This window comes from Saccoglossus kowalevskii, chromosome 14 (genome assembly GCF_978046115.1).
Source record: "Saccoglossus kowalevskii chromosome 14, keSacKowa6.1, whole genome shotgun sequence".
Classification (NCBI taxonomy): domain Eukaryota; kingdom Metazoa; phylum Hemichordata; class Enteropneusta; family Harrimaniidae; genus Saccoglossus; species Saccoglossus kowalevskii.
The window spans coordinates 2,240,268-2,258,343 of NC_140654.1; the positions used below are offsets into that span (position 1 = coordinate 2,240,268).

Sequence of the window (18,076 nt, forward strand, 5' to 3'; positions counted from 1 at the left end):
TACGTCAAGAATTTGTTGACAAGTTCTTTGTAATACGCCCTGTTTTTATCACTTAACATACTATCATACAACTCTTCAAAGAGCAGTGATGTGCGCATTCTTGTATTGGGTGTAATTGGCAGTCGTTTTAAATCAGGTACTTGACAGGCTACATGAAGCAATTTATTCAAACCTAAACAAAAAAATAAATAATGAATGAATGAATGAATGAATGAATGAATGAATGAATGACTATTAGCATCATCAGTACTGATTATTGCTTTTGTTATTCCTAAGTTAAAATCCAACATTGTGTTGTGACTAAGTGTAATAAACTACTTGTATCATTAACCACAATTTATATACTAACTTAATATGGCATAACTCAACTACTTGAGACCCATGCTATGAAAGCAAACATCCATTTATAGTTAATAATATGAACACATTATCACAAAATTAATAAATTTGATCATATTTAAAAGTAGTAAGATATTTACTAAATACAAAGTATTTTTAAAATTATAAACTTAAAATCATAGATATTTTCATGAAATAAAATAAAATCAGCAGCAGACAGGAATAACTGAACATCAAAACACCTGGTACTACTCTCTCATTTCAGCTTCCAGGGGAGTTACAGTAATCATTTCGCCCAACCTCTCGCCAGTTTCCTATTTTCAATCTCCTTTTTTCACTTGCTTTTGTGCCCGCTTGTTGAATTAGACCGGACAATTTCCACTTTATTGTCGACTGCACAAACCCAGAAATATTACCGGCTCACTCACTTGCATTTAAAATTCGGACAGCCATCAAAAGTTCAAATACTTGTTGTTTTAACTATCTATAATTATATGCACGCAATCTGACCCTTTGACCGAGATTTGGCTGCGATTGAATATTTTATTTTAAATAATTCTGACATGACACACTGCTACAAAATGTATTTCAGTACAAGTACTACATGGTTGTCTGGGTTTCCTTTGCTGATTGTTGAGTCTTTGCAATGTGTTTGAGATTTTGTATAATTATTGTTGTTTTCCCCCCAAGGAGAAGACGAGCCAAAGGACCATGAAGCTAAATAGCAGTTCCATCACCATGCATGGACTGAGTGAAAGAAAATATTTCTAAGCCCAAAATAAAACCTAATATTACACCTCTTTGTGTATTTGTCAATTTTGCAGTACGTTTGCAAAAAAATCTTGTCTTTTGTTAAAAATTTTGATTGTTTAGAATGTCTGTCGACCGTGTCCCAATAATTTGTTAGGAATGTCGATCCTGTTGGTTTCTCTGTACTGAGTTTAGGACAGTGACAGGCATTGGTCCTAACAGTCATCATTCAAGACAATCATTCAAGACAGGACAAACATTGACCGTAATTCATCGGGATCATGTCCCGTAATTTGTGGGCTGAAAACAAAAATAATTAATATTATATTTTTTTTTGTATTTTACATCGCAAAACTACAACAGAGCTAGAGTTGTCTCGGTGAAACAACCGCATTCAAACGGTGCAATTTCAACTATCCAATTCTTACATTAAGATCAAAAAAATAAAAATTCAAAGAGCATCGGGAATATATTTATAACCATTCTTACCAATCGCTAGCTTTATTTTATTCGAATCCATAAAATTAAGTTTTTTGACATTTGTTGGCAACTTCCGCGCTAAAAATGGTTGGGTGTGGTTCTCTCGCAATGTCTTCTTAATAATACGGACAAATATGGTTCTGTGACCCAGGTCGTGCTCCGATCATGTGACTTTCAGCCAATCAATGATGTTGTAACAAAGCATATTTGATGCTAATTGAAGGGTTGTCTCGGGTGTTGATTCACATAGTTTTTTGTGCTGTGACAGGCTTCAAAATTTCATCATTGAAAAACATTGGTATATTTTGACAAATGGGATGGAATTGATTCACATAGTTTTTTGTGCTATGACAAGCTTCAAAATTATTCACTGAAAAACATTGGTATATTTTGACAAAAGGGGTAGGATTTGACCTTAGTTCAAAAAGAAAAAACTAGGCTGAGATACATTAGTGGCCACGGCGAATCAGTTTTCTTTGCAAGTTGTGAAATAAGGTAAACCAGAGTAGGGTCAATGATTTTCAGTATCGAAGGACTTCCGTATGATTTTCAAATTGTTCATTGACTGGTCACCAAATGTTTACGGCTACAACTAAATTTGACAAATTTTTTATACATGTCTAGCTCTGTTCGAAATCATGTAACAAGAGATTGCCGTTCAGTTGCTTTCATGAATGATACAAGTGTCATACAACTATTAGATTTGAAGTGTCGTTAATAATAGTTAATACTAGTTGTATCTTCATACTTTACTATCAAAACTACTCATGCGGCAGCAGTCAGTATTTTCTTTGAGCGAGCGACTAAAATGGAAATTAGGCGATTAGTAGTCGATTAAAAAGTGATAAAAGTGGAAGGTTAGGCGAAATTAGGCAGAGAGTTCTCAGATTGAACGTGGTGAATTGAGTACTGTAAAAAACCTAAGGAATTGTACAATGCCATAATCTGGTTTGCTCAGTGTACACTAAAAAAGCTTGCAGACTGACAATGTACAATGGTAGACAGTTTGTATTAATATAATTGGTTCTACCTGGTCAGCTTTGATAACAGCACATTGGTACTAATATTAATTAATAACTACATACCTCCATTAGTTATGAAAGAAAGTGATTTTCCTTTGCCGTGTTTGTTTGGTAGAGTTTTAATCAATATATCTAGGACAGCATCCCTTCCATATCCAGAAATACTTTTATCTGTTAACAGCTTCATCACAAATAATAAAATACTTTTAATTTCTTTATCAGTATCTACAAAAAACAGACATTAATTTTGCAAAATTAGATGATAACATTTCAAATAAAAGGCTTCTAGGGTCTACGATTCAGAGTATATTTTGAAAAAAGGTTTCACACAAAATTAGCGAGTATTTCATGGTACATTTGAAGAGACTTCAAATGTGATATAGGCAAGTACCCTGAAATCATGCAACATATTTTCTCCCAATTATTTTCAGCAATTTTGACTAAAATTTCCCATTTCAGCAAAAATAATATTGAGTGATATATTAAACTAATACAATGATTTGACAGATATAATTTGAACCAAAAAGTGTAAGAACATTACAGTATTAAATAAAAAAGTAACCCATGAAATACTTTAAAAAAAAAATATAAAAATTATATTGAAAATATCACTTTTTACCAAAAATGACAAAAATATTCACTAAAATTAAGGATATCATTACAAAATGAACAAATCTGAGAGAGGTCCACATATAGTACCTATATATGTAATATCAAAGCAATTGGACTTGCGGTTTTTAACAAGAAGTCAAAAATATCACTTTTTACCAATATATAGTAAAATGCATAAAAATGTGTCAGAAATATGTTACCTGCTACGACAGCCTGCTCTTTCCCTTTGTGTTCAGTCGTATCTTCCTTAATAAATGAAAATATAATCTGCTGTAGAATGTTAGCACCGGCTGAAGCAAGGTCCTCATCATCTGTACCAATGTATTTACCAAGTTTGTCTAAACCAACGTCTCGCACAATGGCACACGACTAGAATTCAAAATAAACCATGTTTGAAAATGACCAGATACAAACTCTTACAAATGCTTTGTACAACTGACCAATGATGATCTACATGTACTACCGGTATAATCATATTTTCTTTGCGGCATGGCATATAGTTGGAAATTAGAGGCCAATGAATTCACCAGGTATCAAAGTAGAATGCTACTCATGAGTTTTTTACATGTGCAAATATTTTTGTGCATATAACAGTAACAATATTTTGTGTCAAAATCTGTCTACAATTAATAGACCTTGGCTTTGTCTCAACACATGTGTTTAGGACAAATTTAATAGTACATATTAGTGGATACATCAACTCAAGTTTAAGGATATGTCAGAAAATGGCTGACCCAAGGTACACATATACCAAGTATTAAAGCAATCAGAGTAGAGGTTTCCAAGAAAAAGTCAACAATAAGATGTTTTACCAAAAATGACAAAAATATTTGCCAAAATTACAGAATTGAAGGTATCGTCACGAAATATTCAAATCTAACAGGGGACCACTCAGAGTACATAACACATAAACTAAAACCAACCAGAGTGAAAGTTTTCAAAAACATATCGTCACAAAATATTCAAATCTAACAAGGGTCCACTCAAGGTACATAACACAGAGTCTTAAACCAATCAGAGCAAAAGTTTTCAAGAAGATATAGTCATGAAATATTCAAATCTAACAGGGGTCAACTCAAGGTACATAACACAGAGTCTCAAACCAATCAGAGTAAAAGTTTTCAAGAAGAAATTAAAATAACATTATTTACCAAAAATTACAAAAATATTCATCCAAAATTAAGCAGTGATGATATCAGCACATAACCTCAAATCTCATAGAGGTTCACCCGAGAAACATATGTTTGGTACATACATGTTTGGTATAGAAGTAATAACAGTTTCCGAAAAGAAGTCACCATATGTCACAAAGAAAATTTTTAGATATTGAGATACATCTTTGCCATAGGAAACAAACGTAAATTTTTTTCAAACTGAGTAATCTTACTTTTATGTTGCGTTCTACCTTAAAGCAAAGAGTTTGCACCTGCGCATGCGTCAGTGGCCATAGCGTGTCATTGTTTACAAACAAGTGTGTACCCACGAGCCTTTGCATTTTTAGCGTGTGTTGTTATCATCGCTTGGGACTCAATTCCCGTGCGTGTGCAGGTGACAACCCTGCCGCTTTAAAGGGTGGAGTTCATACCGATGTGTTATGTTTAATATCTGTCCTATGCGAATGTATGTGAAATAGATTGTTAGCACAAAATTTGAATCAAACAAAGTATTTATCAGTTATTATTGTTCAAACCTTACCCTAGCTTTATGACCTGTACAAATACAGGCCAAGGCTCTTAATGCAGAGAGTTTAGTTTCCTTGTCATCATCATTTGCAAGGTTCAGTATCTGCGGCACTCCATTCTCACGAAAAATCCTCTCTGCACCAGCTTCCTCTCTAGCGAGAACTATCAGATTCTGAGCTGCCTGTGGAGAAAAAAAAATATTCAGGAGATGCTTAGAATTATTATAGATCTCAGAGTTTGCAATTAGCGTCATGTATCATATGACCACTGGTCTTATGCTTTAAACCACTAAATTAAACTGTTGGTGGTCCATGTTGACCAACAACTTTATTTTTTCAAATGTAATGTACCGTCAAATCTGTATTAATTAAAAGCCGTATCTCTAATAGAAGTTGCACCTATTCTTTTTGAATAATTTAGAATAAAAAATTCATCATTTCTCATATGTGTAGATGCTCTAATAGAAGCCGCATCCCCTCTGTTGCATTCTACTATTTTAATAGAAGCGGCAGCTTTTAATACAGATTTTACAGTACTAATGTTTTAGACCACCAACCAATGTACTTGACTTCTACAGTGTCTGTTAAATGAATTGAAATAATAATTTTTTTTTTCAACTAAAATGATTTAATCAAATACCATAATGCGTCACGGCAAGGCATTTAAAGCAAGTGTTGCTACACCATCACTCGCCACTGTAGAGAAATTCTCCTGTAATTTATCTGTAGTGTATCAAGGTGATTGACAGGTAGAATGACGTCATGAAATTAATTATTTTAGTTAGAGGAACATTAGGCTAGAGGAACTGCCGACAATCTATATTCCAGCTTCAGTCTCAAAATACCTGGTAGATTATTTGCATTCAGAGTTAATTTGTCATGAAATATCAGACATCAAAGTTGTTTTATTATGTTGATTTATCATCACTCACTACTGAATCTATTTGCAGGATATTTAAAATATGAAGAATACTTTGTTCATGTTTTGTTTTATGAAAATTACCAGAAGCAAACTACCAAAGAATTTCAAAGAATGAAAAGGTTGTGAGAAAGTTGCTGATGATGAGTCAGATGATTCAGACACTGATTAGGTTTTGGACCACCAATGTTTTACTATAAACCATCTGAATTGTAAGATGGTGGTCAACATGAACCACTGGTACCCTCGGTAACTAAATTTCAACCCTGCATCTATATGAGTAACAATTACCCATAATTCAACAGTATTGAGTATGGTATCTGCAGTATACCTTCATAGGAAATGAAAATTCCACGATAAGGACAGATTAAACAATTTTTTCAAGATAGCAAATGGAAAAGTACGCCTTTCATAACTTATTAAACGAAGACAGAAAGGACACTCAATCACATGACCTTTGCTACTCATTGCTGGATTAACTTTGAGCATACTTTGGAGCATTTTTATTGTAATCATCTCATATTATTAATGAAATGTTATGAATTATTCATGAAATGTTATGAATTATTCATGAAATGTTATGAATTATTCATGAAATGTTATGAATTATTCATCAGATTTTATGAATTATTCATGAGATGTCATGAATTATTCAACAGATTTTATAAAATATTAATGAGATGTCATGAATTATTCATAGCATTGATTCCAGTAAAATCTAAAGTTGATTTCTGTTTACTATAAACAAATACATGTACCTGTCTTTTCTTTTCTATGTCACACTCATCTTTTGTGTTGAGTAAGTTAAACATTTGCGACACTCGATTAACTGTCTTTGATTGGTCTTCTGCCTAAGAAAACAAGAACAGTTGAGTTACAAACATAAAGTTACAAAAATGACCATGCCAATATTTCAGAAAGCTCACCCATGTTTATGGAGTCTATGGACTAGCGTAAAATGTCAGTAGAATATATATTTCATTATAATTTGCCATTGTATCAACTTTGAACAAAATCGTTCCACAGAAGAAACATCATTTCACCCTTATTTGTAAACAAAAACACCATGTGCCTCAAAACACTATCTACATGTAAATGTGCATCTATTTCTATGAATATTGAACAAAAACCACAGAAAACATCATTTTTGCCCGAAAGACCACTTTAAAAGGATACATAATGATAAAGATTTACATGCACTCGCTAGCCATGATTACATCTATGTCAGTAGTTCACCTACAGAAGCAGCTTGATACAATGTATATAATTATTTAAGTCAAAAACTTTGTTTTATTACATAAAATAATAACTCTGAGTGATACTTATATTTAAGTCACAAATTTGGAAGGTTTTATTAGTGCTTAAATAGGGTGATCAATTTAGCTAGGTACGTGTACCTTTGTTGTAAGTAGAGCTGCTAGTCTTCGACACATCGTCTGTACTGCTGTATTTTTAGGATCCAAATGAATAAGTTTTCTGGATTCTTTGTAGGCTTCTTCATGGCTACCAAGATTTTCGAGAGCCTGACATTTTCGGTACAAAGCTTTGGCATCACTTGGGCTTAATTCTAAGGCTGTTGAAAAAATAAAAGGAAGAAAACAAATTCAAAGTTGCATATGAAGTAAATGGGGAAAACAAACAGACATACTGTATTGTTGTCATGGTGGGGATGGAACCAGTGCTTGTGATAGTGGAAACAGCATTCCATCAAAGGACACTCTCTCCTACCATACTTGTGATATTGGAAACACAATCCCATCAAAAGAAACTCTCTCCTCTCCTACCGTACTTACCCTGGTCTGCATCTTTGACTGCAACTTTGTAGTTTTCCAATTTCAGGTGGCAGGCTGCTCTGTTTTTGAAAAACACAGCTCTATCATTTTTATTATCCTCTGGGCAGGAATCAATGGCATTGGTATATGCTATGATAGCCTCTTTATATTTGCCTTGGCTAAAACACTGATTGCCTTCTTGTTTATATTGTAATGATTGCTCCATCTGTGGGGAAAGAATGAATGTTGAATGATATCTGATACCATGTGAGCATGACAGTTCATTTGCATTTAAAGTATAAACATTATAATGTTACATAACATCCAGGATATATAAGATTAGGGTATGTAAGGGGATATGCTATGAGAATCTTACAGAAAGATTTGAGAGCATTTGAAAGAAATCACATTTCAATTGAACATAATCAATAGTATCACAAAACCCAGTAATGGCTTGGACATTTTTTATTGCGGGAATTAACAGAAATGAACAAGATTATTGTCGCAGTCAAAAACATAAAATGCACATACTGCTCTTTGCAAATATGCAAGGACCCCACCAAAAACGGACTGAAAAAAAAAATATTTTTTTCACAGATTCAGTAAAATGTATTAGGATTTCTAGAAGTATAGATTTCTCTTGTGTTTTTGTGTTTATATCGCAATTCATGTGATTTTCATTGTATATCACACCCTTGCATGCCACAATCTTAATATATATAAACAAACAGGGGCAATTAAGAGGAGTTAACACAGAAATTATGTTTTACTGAAGCTAAAATGCTCATGCATTTCTATAGGTGAAGACAGGACATTCAAAGACTCCTTGGAACAAGAAGAATACATAAACGTGATGAACAACCCACAACATGTCAAAACAATAGCTCAATTTAGATTAAGTTGCCATAAACTTGCCATCGAAAAAGGTCGTTATACAAAACCAAAAACACCAGTGGAAGACAGGTTATGCTCCCATTGTAACAAAGTTGAAAATGAGGAACATCATTTAATACATTGTAAATTGTACACAAAACAAAGAGACGCAATGTTTCACATTATCAACAGTGTAAATGCAAATTTCCTGAATTTGGATAAAGAAAAACAATTTAAACATATCTTACAATCAAAAGATAAAGATACTATTATAGCCCTCTATGTGTACTTGAGTAACAGTAAATGAACAAACAAAAGAATACACTCAGTCACACTTATTTAACTTTTTATTTACTCAACTTTTGCCTACTTACTTTTTTAGTTATTCATTATTAACTTTATTACATTTTAAACACCAAATTAGAAATGTAAAATTTTCTACACGGTTGTAATAAAGCTGTTATCTATCTATCTATCTAATGGCATAGAGATACATAGCATAGTATTTCAGCAGAGGATAAAAATTAAAAAAAAAAAATTTACAATTACATTAAATTTTTTTTTTTATACTTGGTAGTCAGTACTTATTTTTGAAAGGCCCAAGGTGAGACAAAGTCTATAACTGTTACTGTTATAACGAAAATACTGTACTAACTGAGAAACAGGTAGAACGTGGCAGTGACAGCGTTATGTCACTGTTGACTGGATGCTATTCTCACAACTATGAATTCCGCAAGTATGGAATTTTAAGAAGAAATGTTAAATGTGGTCAGGTTTGTGATTGGTATGTGTAATGTTCTGTCATTTAGAATAAAATAAAATATGAGAACATGGCTCTGTAGTTATTGAACTGATGTAACCTCAGCTGAGAAAATTATTGTTAAAATTATCATTTCCATCACATAACTATACAAACAAAGACAATAGAGAATACAATTTGTTCTCAAGTACTGTAAAATACTTTATTTTAGCTGGAATAAATTTTTGCTGTAAAGAGTTTTTGAGTGTTTTGCTTGGAATTTATTTATTTTACTGATTTTTGACGAGTTGAAAGTAAAATATGGGAAAAAAGGTATATCGGTATTCGCTGAATTTTATTTTCACTCAATCATCCCTTCAGCGAAAATAGTAAAAATAAAATTCAAGCAAAAATAAAGTATTTTACAGTATACAGCAACATGTTTTGCTATTTGTTGTAGGTTGTTTTGTCTTTGAGCCAATGCATTATTTCAAAACCTACAAAATATACTCCATTAATTATCCCCGAATTTTGAGAATTTTCATGACAAATCAAAATTGTTTGAAGTGGCAAAATTAGGCGATGGTAGGAACAACTCGAACTCCTCAAAATGTTCACGTATGAGCAAACAAAAACTTCAAAGAAACACAGGAAAAAGCAAGTTTAATCGTCGTTTCAGAAAAAAAAAACAGATGTTTACTAGATTACCAGCTATGTAAACAAAATAAAACAGAACACCATGTTCTGTATAGACTTCTGTAAAAGCTATTTGTCATCAAATCATCAGCCCTTTGTTGAGATACTGTGCTAAATCGAATATTACCATGTAGAGTCCGAGTTACCAAGAAGCTTCAAGTGGGAATAATCAAGAGCTGGAAAGCAGAATGTTCTGGAAGATCGATTCCAATTGAACTTTCTAGTGCTTTGCGGGCAAGAATGTTAGGAATGTGTTCCACATGGCCGTTTCAAGCTTACGACAAGCTGAGACGAGTGTGGAAATCGAACGAATGATACGGCGCAAAGACATCACCAGTAGGTTGGTAATGTTTATCACGATATTACTTAAACACAGTTGTTTTTTGACTACATTCTTTCTCAAAAATATGTACATGTCCCATTCGATTGTTAAACGCGATGGTGTCAACAAAATCTGACGAGTTGATCTGTCGAACACACACTCGCAATATTCAACTAAAAGTCATAAAATATTAAACAAGAGACTTACCTCAGCTATAGACAAAAACAATCAAATCTCTAATCCTAAGACTGCGATATGTGTATTACCCGTGAAGTGGTATGAACGCAGAGAAACTTTCAGACGATGTACACGACAGCTGAAGGAACTCTAAGAGGGAATCACTTCCGCGACACTTAAGTTGAAAGGTCAATAAACAAAGTAATGCAAACAATTTATCGTTGGTGGCGGTGCACCTACTGTGAGAATAGTGTGAGAAAATAGGACAACTCACACACGGGGCAAAATATAGGATGATCACTGAATTTTAATTATAGATACTCTCAACACAGGGATGGTTGTTATAAATGGCAATGAAATGGACAGAGCAATATACTAGTATGTATTCGGACTATGTTTGGGACTGTTATGAGCATTTCAACAAACATCGTTTTTTTTTTTCTCTCTCAAAAGTGGCATTGTGATTCAAATTAACAACGGTCTGTTAGTGAAATGATTGCAAGATTTAGATTTTTCAAATTTCTGATTGTAAACAGTGAATATCACGAAGGCTTGAATGCTTTTTATATAAAATATTTATAAATAAAAATGATGGTTGAAAACTAAGCCTTGTAAATCGAACAATAATTGAAGGAAACCCACACATACTCGTAAGCATAGTTACCAAATAGTTTCTATCCTCGGGGGCGGAGCTACGTCACAGACGTTCCACGTTGCTAAGACGCGCACCACTGTACATGCATTTATATAGGCTCTGTGCGCGCTGCTGTGGAACGCTGGTCGAGCCGGTAAAAATTCGAGAAAACAACACAAACTCAACTTTGAAGTAATCCCAAACAACCAAATTTATATATGTTACACACGTAGGGCTAATATTGTTACACTGTTCAGAGGAGTCTCAACAATCATCCCAAAGTACCGTTTTTTGCGAGTTTTGGGTCTTTGTTTTCACCGCCGCGGGTTGCCAGGCGGTGAAAATGCCCGGATGTCCGCCCCCGAGGATAGCCAATGAAAGCGTATTCTTTGATTCTTTGAATTTGAACGAAGCCCGGGGGCCTTTCATTGTAAATATTTTTATAAATGTTTTATAATTTATTTTATTTATAAACAATATCATGCCTTCATCATGATGAAATTCACTGTTAAGTATTTGGATTGTTATTTTAAATTCATGACAACCAGACCAATAGTTAAAAATGAAACAAAAATGTCAAAGTATTTTGATTTCAATCCATTGAGGTGTCAATATTGCGGATATTATATCCCATATTTACTTAATTACCATACTGGGTATGTTTAATGTGTTCTTTAATGTATACAACAAGATTGAGTCTGTGTTTACCCAAAATGCATTGTGAGTGAATATTTTGACTTTTCTATTGGGTTGCCATGCCGATACTATTCTAATACATAATGTCCAACAGCACCCATACTTTTCTGATACTATTGTCGGTCTATTGGTTTGAGTATATAATATTATGTGAAATTTGGATTTTTAATATCAGTAAACCTCCCCAAAACAGTGCGTTTGCTTTCGATCTGGAAGTCACTTGTCAAAATCAGTGATTTTACTGTATTAGTCTATGGGTGTCGTATCATGCTACTAGTATTTTCTGTAATAGTCTATGGGTGTCGTATCATGCTACTAGTATTTTCTGTATTAGTCTATGGGTGTCATATCATGCTACTAGTATTTTCTGTATTAGTCTATGGGTGTCGTATCATGCTACTAGTATTTTCTGTATTAGTCTATGGGTGTCCTATCATGCTACTAGTATTTTCTGTATTAGTCTATGGGTGTCGTATCATGCTACTAGTATTTTCTGTATTAGTATATGGGTGTCATATCATGCTACTAGTATTTTCTGTATTAGTCTATGGGTGTCATATCATGCTACTAGTATTTTCTGTATTAGTCTATGGGTGTCATACCATGCTACTAGTATTTTCTGTATTAGTCTATGGGTGTCGTATCATGCTACTAGTATTTTCTGTATTAGTCTATGGGTGTCATATCATGCTACTAGTATTTTCTGTATTAGTCTATGGGTGTCGTATCATGCTACTAGTATTTTCTGTATTAGTCTATGGGTGTCATATCATGCTACTAGTATGTTCTGTATTAGTCTATGGGTGTCATATCATGCTACTAGTATTTTATGTATTAGTCTATGGGTGTCGTATCATGCTACTAGTATTTTTGTATTAGTCTATGGGTGTCATATCATGCTACTAGTATTTTCTGTATTAGTCTATGGGTGTCATATCATGCTACTAGTATTTTCTGTATTAGTCTATGGGTGTCATACCATGCTACTAGTATTTTCTGTATTAGTCTATGGGTGTCGTATCATGCTACTAGTATTTTCTGTATTAGTATATGGTGTCATATTATGCTACTAGTATTTTCTGTATTAGTCTATGGGTGTCATACCATGCTACTAGTATTTTCTGTATTAGTCTATGGGTGTCGTATCATGCTACTAGTATTTTCTGTATTAGTCTATGGGTGTCCTATCATGCTACTAGTATTTTCTGTATTAGTCTATGGGTGTCGTATCATGCTACTAGTATTTTCTGTATTAGTCTATGGGTGTCATATCATGCTACTAGTATTTTCTGTATTAGTCTATGGGTGTCATATCATGCTACTAGTATTTTCTGTATTAGTCTATGGATATCGTATCATGTTACTAGTATTTTCTGTATTAGTCTATGGGTGTCATATCATGCTGCTAGTATTTTCTGTATTAGTCTATGGGTGTCATATCATGCTACTAGTATTTTCTGTATTAGTCTATGGGTGTCGTATCATGCTACTAGTATTTTCTGTATTAGTCTATGGGTGTCATACCATGCTACTAGTATTTTCTGTATTAGTCTATGGGTGTCGTATCATGCTACTAGTATTTTCTGTATTAGTCTATGGGTGTCATATCATGCTACTAGTATTTTCTGTATTAGTCTATGGGTGTCATACCATGCTACTAGTATTTTCTGTATTAGTCTATGGGTGTCATACCATGCTACTAGTATTTTCTGTATTAGTCTATGGGTGTCGTATCATGCTACTAGTATTTTCTGTATTAGTCTATGGGTGTCATATCATGCTACTAGTATTTTCTGTATTAGTCTATGGGTGTCATATCATGCTACTAGTATTTTCTGTATTAGTCTATGGATATCGTATCATGTTACTAGTATTTTCTGTATTAGTCTATGGGTGTCGTATCATGCTACTAGTATTTTCTGTATTAGTCTATGGGTGTCGTATCATGCTACTAGTATTTTCTGTATTAGTATATGGGTGTCATATCATGCTACTAGTATTTTCTGTATTAGTCTATGGGTGTCATATCATGCTACTAGTATTTTCTGTATTAGTCTATGGGTGTCATACCATGCTACTAGTATTTTCTGTATTAGTCTATGGGTGTCGTATCATGCTACTAGTATTTTCTGTATTAGTCTATGGGTGTCATATCATGCTACTAGTATTTTCTGTATTAGTCTATGGGTGTCGTATCATGCTACTAATATGTTCTGTATTAGTCTATGGGTGTCATATCATGCTACTAGTATTTTCTGTATTAGTCTATGGGTGTCGTATCATGCTACTAATATGTTCTGTATTAGTCTATGGGTGTCATATCATGCTACTAGTATTTTCTGTATTAGTCTATGGGTGTCATATCATGCTACTAGTATTTTCTGTATTAGTCTATGGGTGTCGTATCATGCTACTAATATGTTCTGTATTAGTCTATGGGTGTCATATCATGCTACTAGTATTTTCTGTATTAGTCTATGGGTGTCGTATCATGCTACTAGTATTTTTGTATTAGTCTATGGGTGTCATATCATGCTACTAGTATTTTCTGTATTAGTCTATGGGTGTCGTATCATGCTACTAGTATTTTCTGTATTAGTCTATGGGTGTCCTATCATGCTACTAGTATTTTCTGTATTAGTCTATGGGTGTCATATCATGCTACTAGTATTTTCTGTATTAGTCTATGGGTGTCATACCATGCTACTAGTATTTTCTGTATTAGTCTATGGGTGTCGTATCATGCTACTAGTATTTTCTGTATTAGTCTATGGGTGTCATATCATGCTACTAGTATTTTCTGTATTAGTCTATGGGTGTCATACCATGCTACTAGTATTTTCTGTATTAGTCTATGGGTGTCATATCATGCTACTAGTATTTTCTGTATTAGTCTATGGGTGTCATATCATGCTACTAGTATTTTCTGTATTAGTCTATGGGTGTCATACCATGCTACTAGTATTTTCTGTATTAGTCTATGGGTGTCGTATCATGCTACTAGTATTTTCTGTATTAGTCTATGGGTGTCGTATCATGCTACTAGTATTTTCTGTATTAGTATATGGTGTCATATCATGCTACTAGTATTTTCTGTATTAGTCTATGGGTGTCATACCATGCTACTAGTATTTTCTGTATTAGTCTATGGGTGTCATACCATGCTACTAGTATTTTCTGTATTAGTCTATGGGTGTCGTATCATGCTACTAGTATTTTCTGTATTAGTCTATGGGTGTCCTATCATGCTACTAGTATTTTCTGTATTAGTCTATGGGTGTCGTATCATGCTACTAGTATTTTCTGTATTAGTCTATGGGTGTCATATCATGCTACTAGTATTTTCTGTATTAGTCTATGGGTGTCATATCATGCTACTAGTATTTTCTGTATTAGTCTATGGATATCGTATCATGTTACTAGTATTTTCTGTATTAGTCTATGGGTGTCATATCATGCTGCTAGTATTTTCTGTATTAGTCTATGGGTGTCATATCATGCTACTAGTATTTTCTGTATTAGTCTATGGGTGTCATATCATGCTACTAGTATTTTCTGTATTAGTCTATGGGTGTCATACCATGCTACTAGTATTTTCTGTATTAGTCTATGGGTGTCATACCATGCTACTAGTATTTTCTGTATTAGTCTATGGGTGTCGTATCATGCTACTAGTATTTTCTGTATTAGTCTATGGGTGTCGTATCATGCTACTAGTATTTTCTGTATTAGTCTATGGGTGTCATATCATGCTACTAGTATTTTCTGTATTAGTCTATGGGTGTCATATCATGCTACTAGTATTTTCTGTATTAGTCTATGGGTGTCATACCATGCTACTAGTATTTTCTGTATTAGTCTATGGGTGTCGTATCATGCTACTAGTATTTTCTGTATTAGTCTATGGGTGTCATATCATGCTACTAGTATTTTCTGTATTAGTCTATGGTGTCATATCATGCTACTAGTATTTTCTGTATTAGTCTATGGTGACATATCATGCTACTAGTATTTTCTGTATTAGTCTATGGATATCGTATCATGTTACTAGTATTTTCTGTATTAGTCTATGGGTGTCATATCATGCTACTAGTATTTTCTGTATTAGTCTATGGTGTCATATCATGCTACTAGTATTTTCTGTATTAGTCTATGGTGACATATCATGCTACTAGTATTTTCTGTATTAGTCTATGGGTGTCATATCATGCTACTAGTATTTTCTGTATTAGTCTATGGATATCGTATCATGTTACTAGTATTTTCTGTATTAGTCTATGGGTGTCGTATCATGCTACTAGTATTTTCTGTATTAGTCTATGGGTGTCATATCATGCTACTAGTATTTTCTGTATTAGTCTATGGGTGTCGTATCATGCTACTAGTATTTAGGAGAAACAAGCGACACAAGTAGAGACGTAAGCAGAAATTAATTATTGTTACATTGTACAATGTCCACGTTGGAATGTTTTTCAAAAGCCTAACGCATGTACTTTATTCTGATTGGCGTAATACCATATACTAGAAAAGTGAATTATTCTGCTAGAGCCCCAAAAAGTAGTTAAATGTTAATATGAAAAATGTACTTATGGTGATGCTAGTAAGCTTACGTTGTTTGTTTCATCATTGCCTCCATATACGAAGACAAATCGTATTATAAGAACTGGCCAGTTTTGTTTGCTCTTCGAAAGCAGAGCAATAGAAGATGAATTTCATTATCTTATAGTGTACCTGTGGCGATGTACGGTTGTCAGAAAGAGTCATATACTCCATTGTGTAATTTAGTGAATCTCGGATATCAATAACAAACAGAGAGCTAAATTAAAACCAATCGTAAAATTAACATGTTTACAGTATTTTGAGTCTAAATTATGCGTTGAATCATTTGAACTCTCCCCCTACTAGTAATTGGCGGTGCCATAATTCAGCTTGGTTACGCTAGTAACGTTCGGCTAGCTTGGTTACGCTATTAATGCATAGCTAGCTAGGCTAAGTTAGTAGCTCCGTGAACTAGGTTACACTAATAACGTTCACCTAGTTTGGTTATGCTACGAAAAATCAACTAGCTTGGTCACGCTACAATCTTTCAGTTAGCTTAGTGACCATAGTAACGTCTATAACTAGCTTGGTCACGCTACAGACGTTCAGCTTGTATGGTTACGCTAGTAACGCTTACCTAGCTTAGTTGCGTTTTGTACGCTGCAAACGTTCGGCTAGCTTGGTTACGCTAGTAACGTTCGGCTAGCTTGGCTACGCTAGTAACGTTCGGCTAGCTTGGCTACGCTAGTAACGTTCGGCTAGCTTGGTTACGCTAGTAACGTTCGGCTAGCTTGATTACGCTAGTAACGTTCAGCTAGCTTGGTTACGCTATGAAAATTCAACTAGCTGTTTACGCTAGTAACACTCAGCCAGCTTAGGTACGTGATGGACGTTACAAAAGTTTAGCTAACTGTGTTACGATAGTAACGTTCAGCCAGCTTGGTTACGCTAGTAACGCTCAGCTAGCTTAGTTACGTAATGGACGTTACAAACGTTTAGCTAGCTTTGTTACACTATTAACGTGCAGCTAACGTTCTTACGCTAGTAACACTCAGCTAGCTTAGTTACGTAATGGACGTTACAAACGTTTAATAGCTATCTTTGATGATTGATGATTGCCGAATGCACATCCGAGCGATTTAGAAAAAAACACACTTTTCCAAAGCATATGCTTCGCCTACGGGTTTTTCTATGCAAACTGTGATCTTTCTTTTAGGCGAACTGATAATCTGTGCGTTCTGGAAAAGTTCAGAACGGCCGTCCTGCATGCGGCCGGCGCCCTCGGTACTAATTATTCCACCCTTTAATAGCCAACGTTCAGAATAACTGCTTAGAATGACTGTTTTGTCCCAGATCGTCCCTGCTACTTGTTTATGTTATTACGTTCACCAGATATGTTACTTATGGGAGGGGGGCAAGGAGGGTTAGCTGGTACAAGTTAAAGAAAATAAAAAAATGCATTTTACGTTTTTACAAGAAATAAAAGGGTAAGTTCTATTTACAGTAAAAGATACTGATAAAACAAATTCTCAATTACATTTAACATTTTTATAAAATACTTGATAATTTGTGTTTAAGATACAAATTGGAAATTTCATGCAAATTATGCGTAAGTCACCGTCAATTATTGCCAGTGTGGTTTATTACATATGATGTCGAGAATGAGAGAGTAGAAAAAAATACGACGTGGTATTGTTTCAAAGCGGGCCCTCGGGCGACACAATCCGCTTAAAAATCTAGTTCGCATAATAAATTTCGAAGAAAGATCGGCTCATAGTATATCACTATTCAACTTTCTCTCCATTCTTGACATTTTTGACCAATT

At 34.1% G+C, this 18,076-nt stretch overlaps 1 protein-coding gene across 1 annotated transcript in view; it reads right to left on the reverse strand.

The window, feature by feature from the left end:
• The window catches only part of LOC102803990 (protein unc-45 homolog B-like), a 30,159-nt gene extending 19,609 nt beyond the window's left edge, over positions 1-10,550 (reverse strand). Inside the window, exons 1-8 of the mRNA XM_085507776.1 lie at positions 10,413-10,550; positions 7,597-7,801; positions 7,201-7,376; positions 6,562-6,654; positions 4,899-5,066; positions 3,404-3,572; positions 2,655-2,816; positions 4-172 (exon numbers count right to left, since the gene is read on the reverse strand). Of these exons, the coding sequence (XP_085363902.1) occupies positions 4-172; positions 2,655-2,816; positions 3,404-3,572; positions 4,899-5,066; positions 6,562-6,654; positions 7,201-7,376; positions 7,597-7,801 (1,142 nt within the window). The 5' untranslated portion in view covers positions 10,413-10,550. The remainder of the gene's footprint in view (positions 1-3; positions 173-2,654; positions 2,817-3,403; positions 3,573-4,898; positions 5,067-6,561; positions 6,655-7,200; positions 7,377-7,596; positions 7,802-10,412) is intronic.
• Between the last annotated feature and the right edge of the window lie 7,526 nt (positions 10,551-18,076).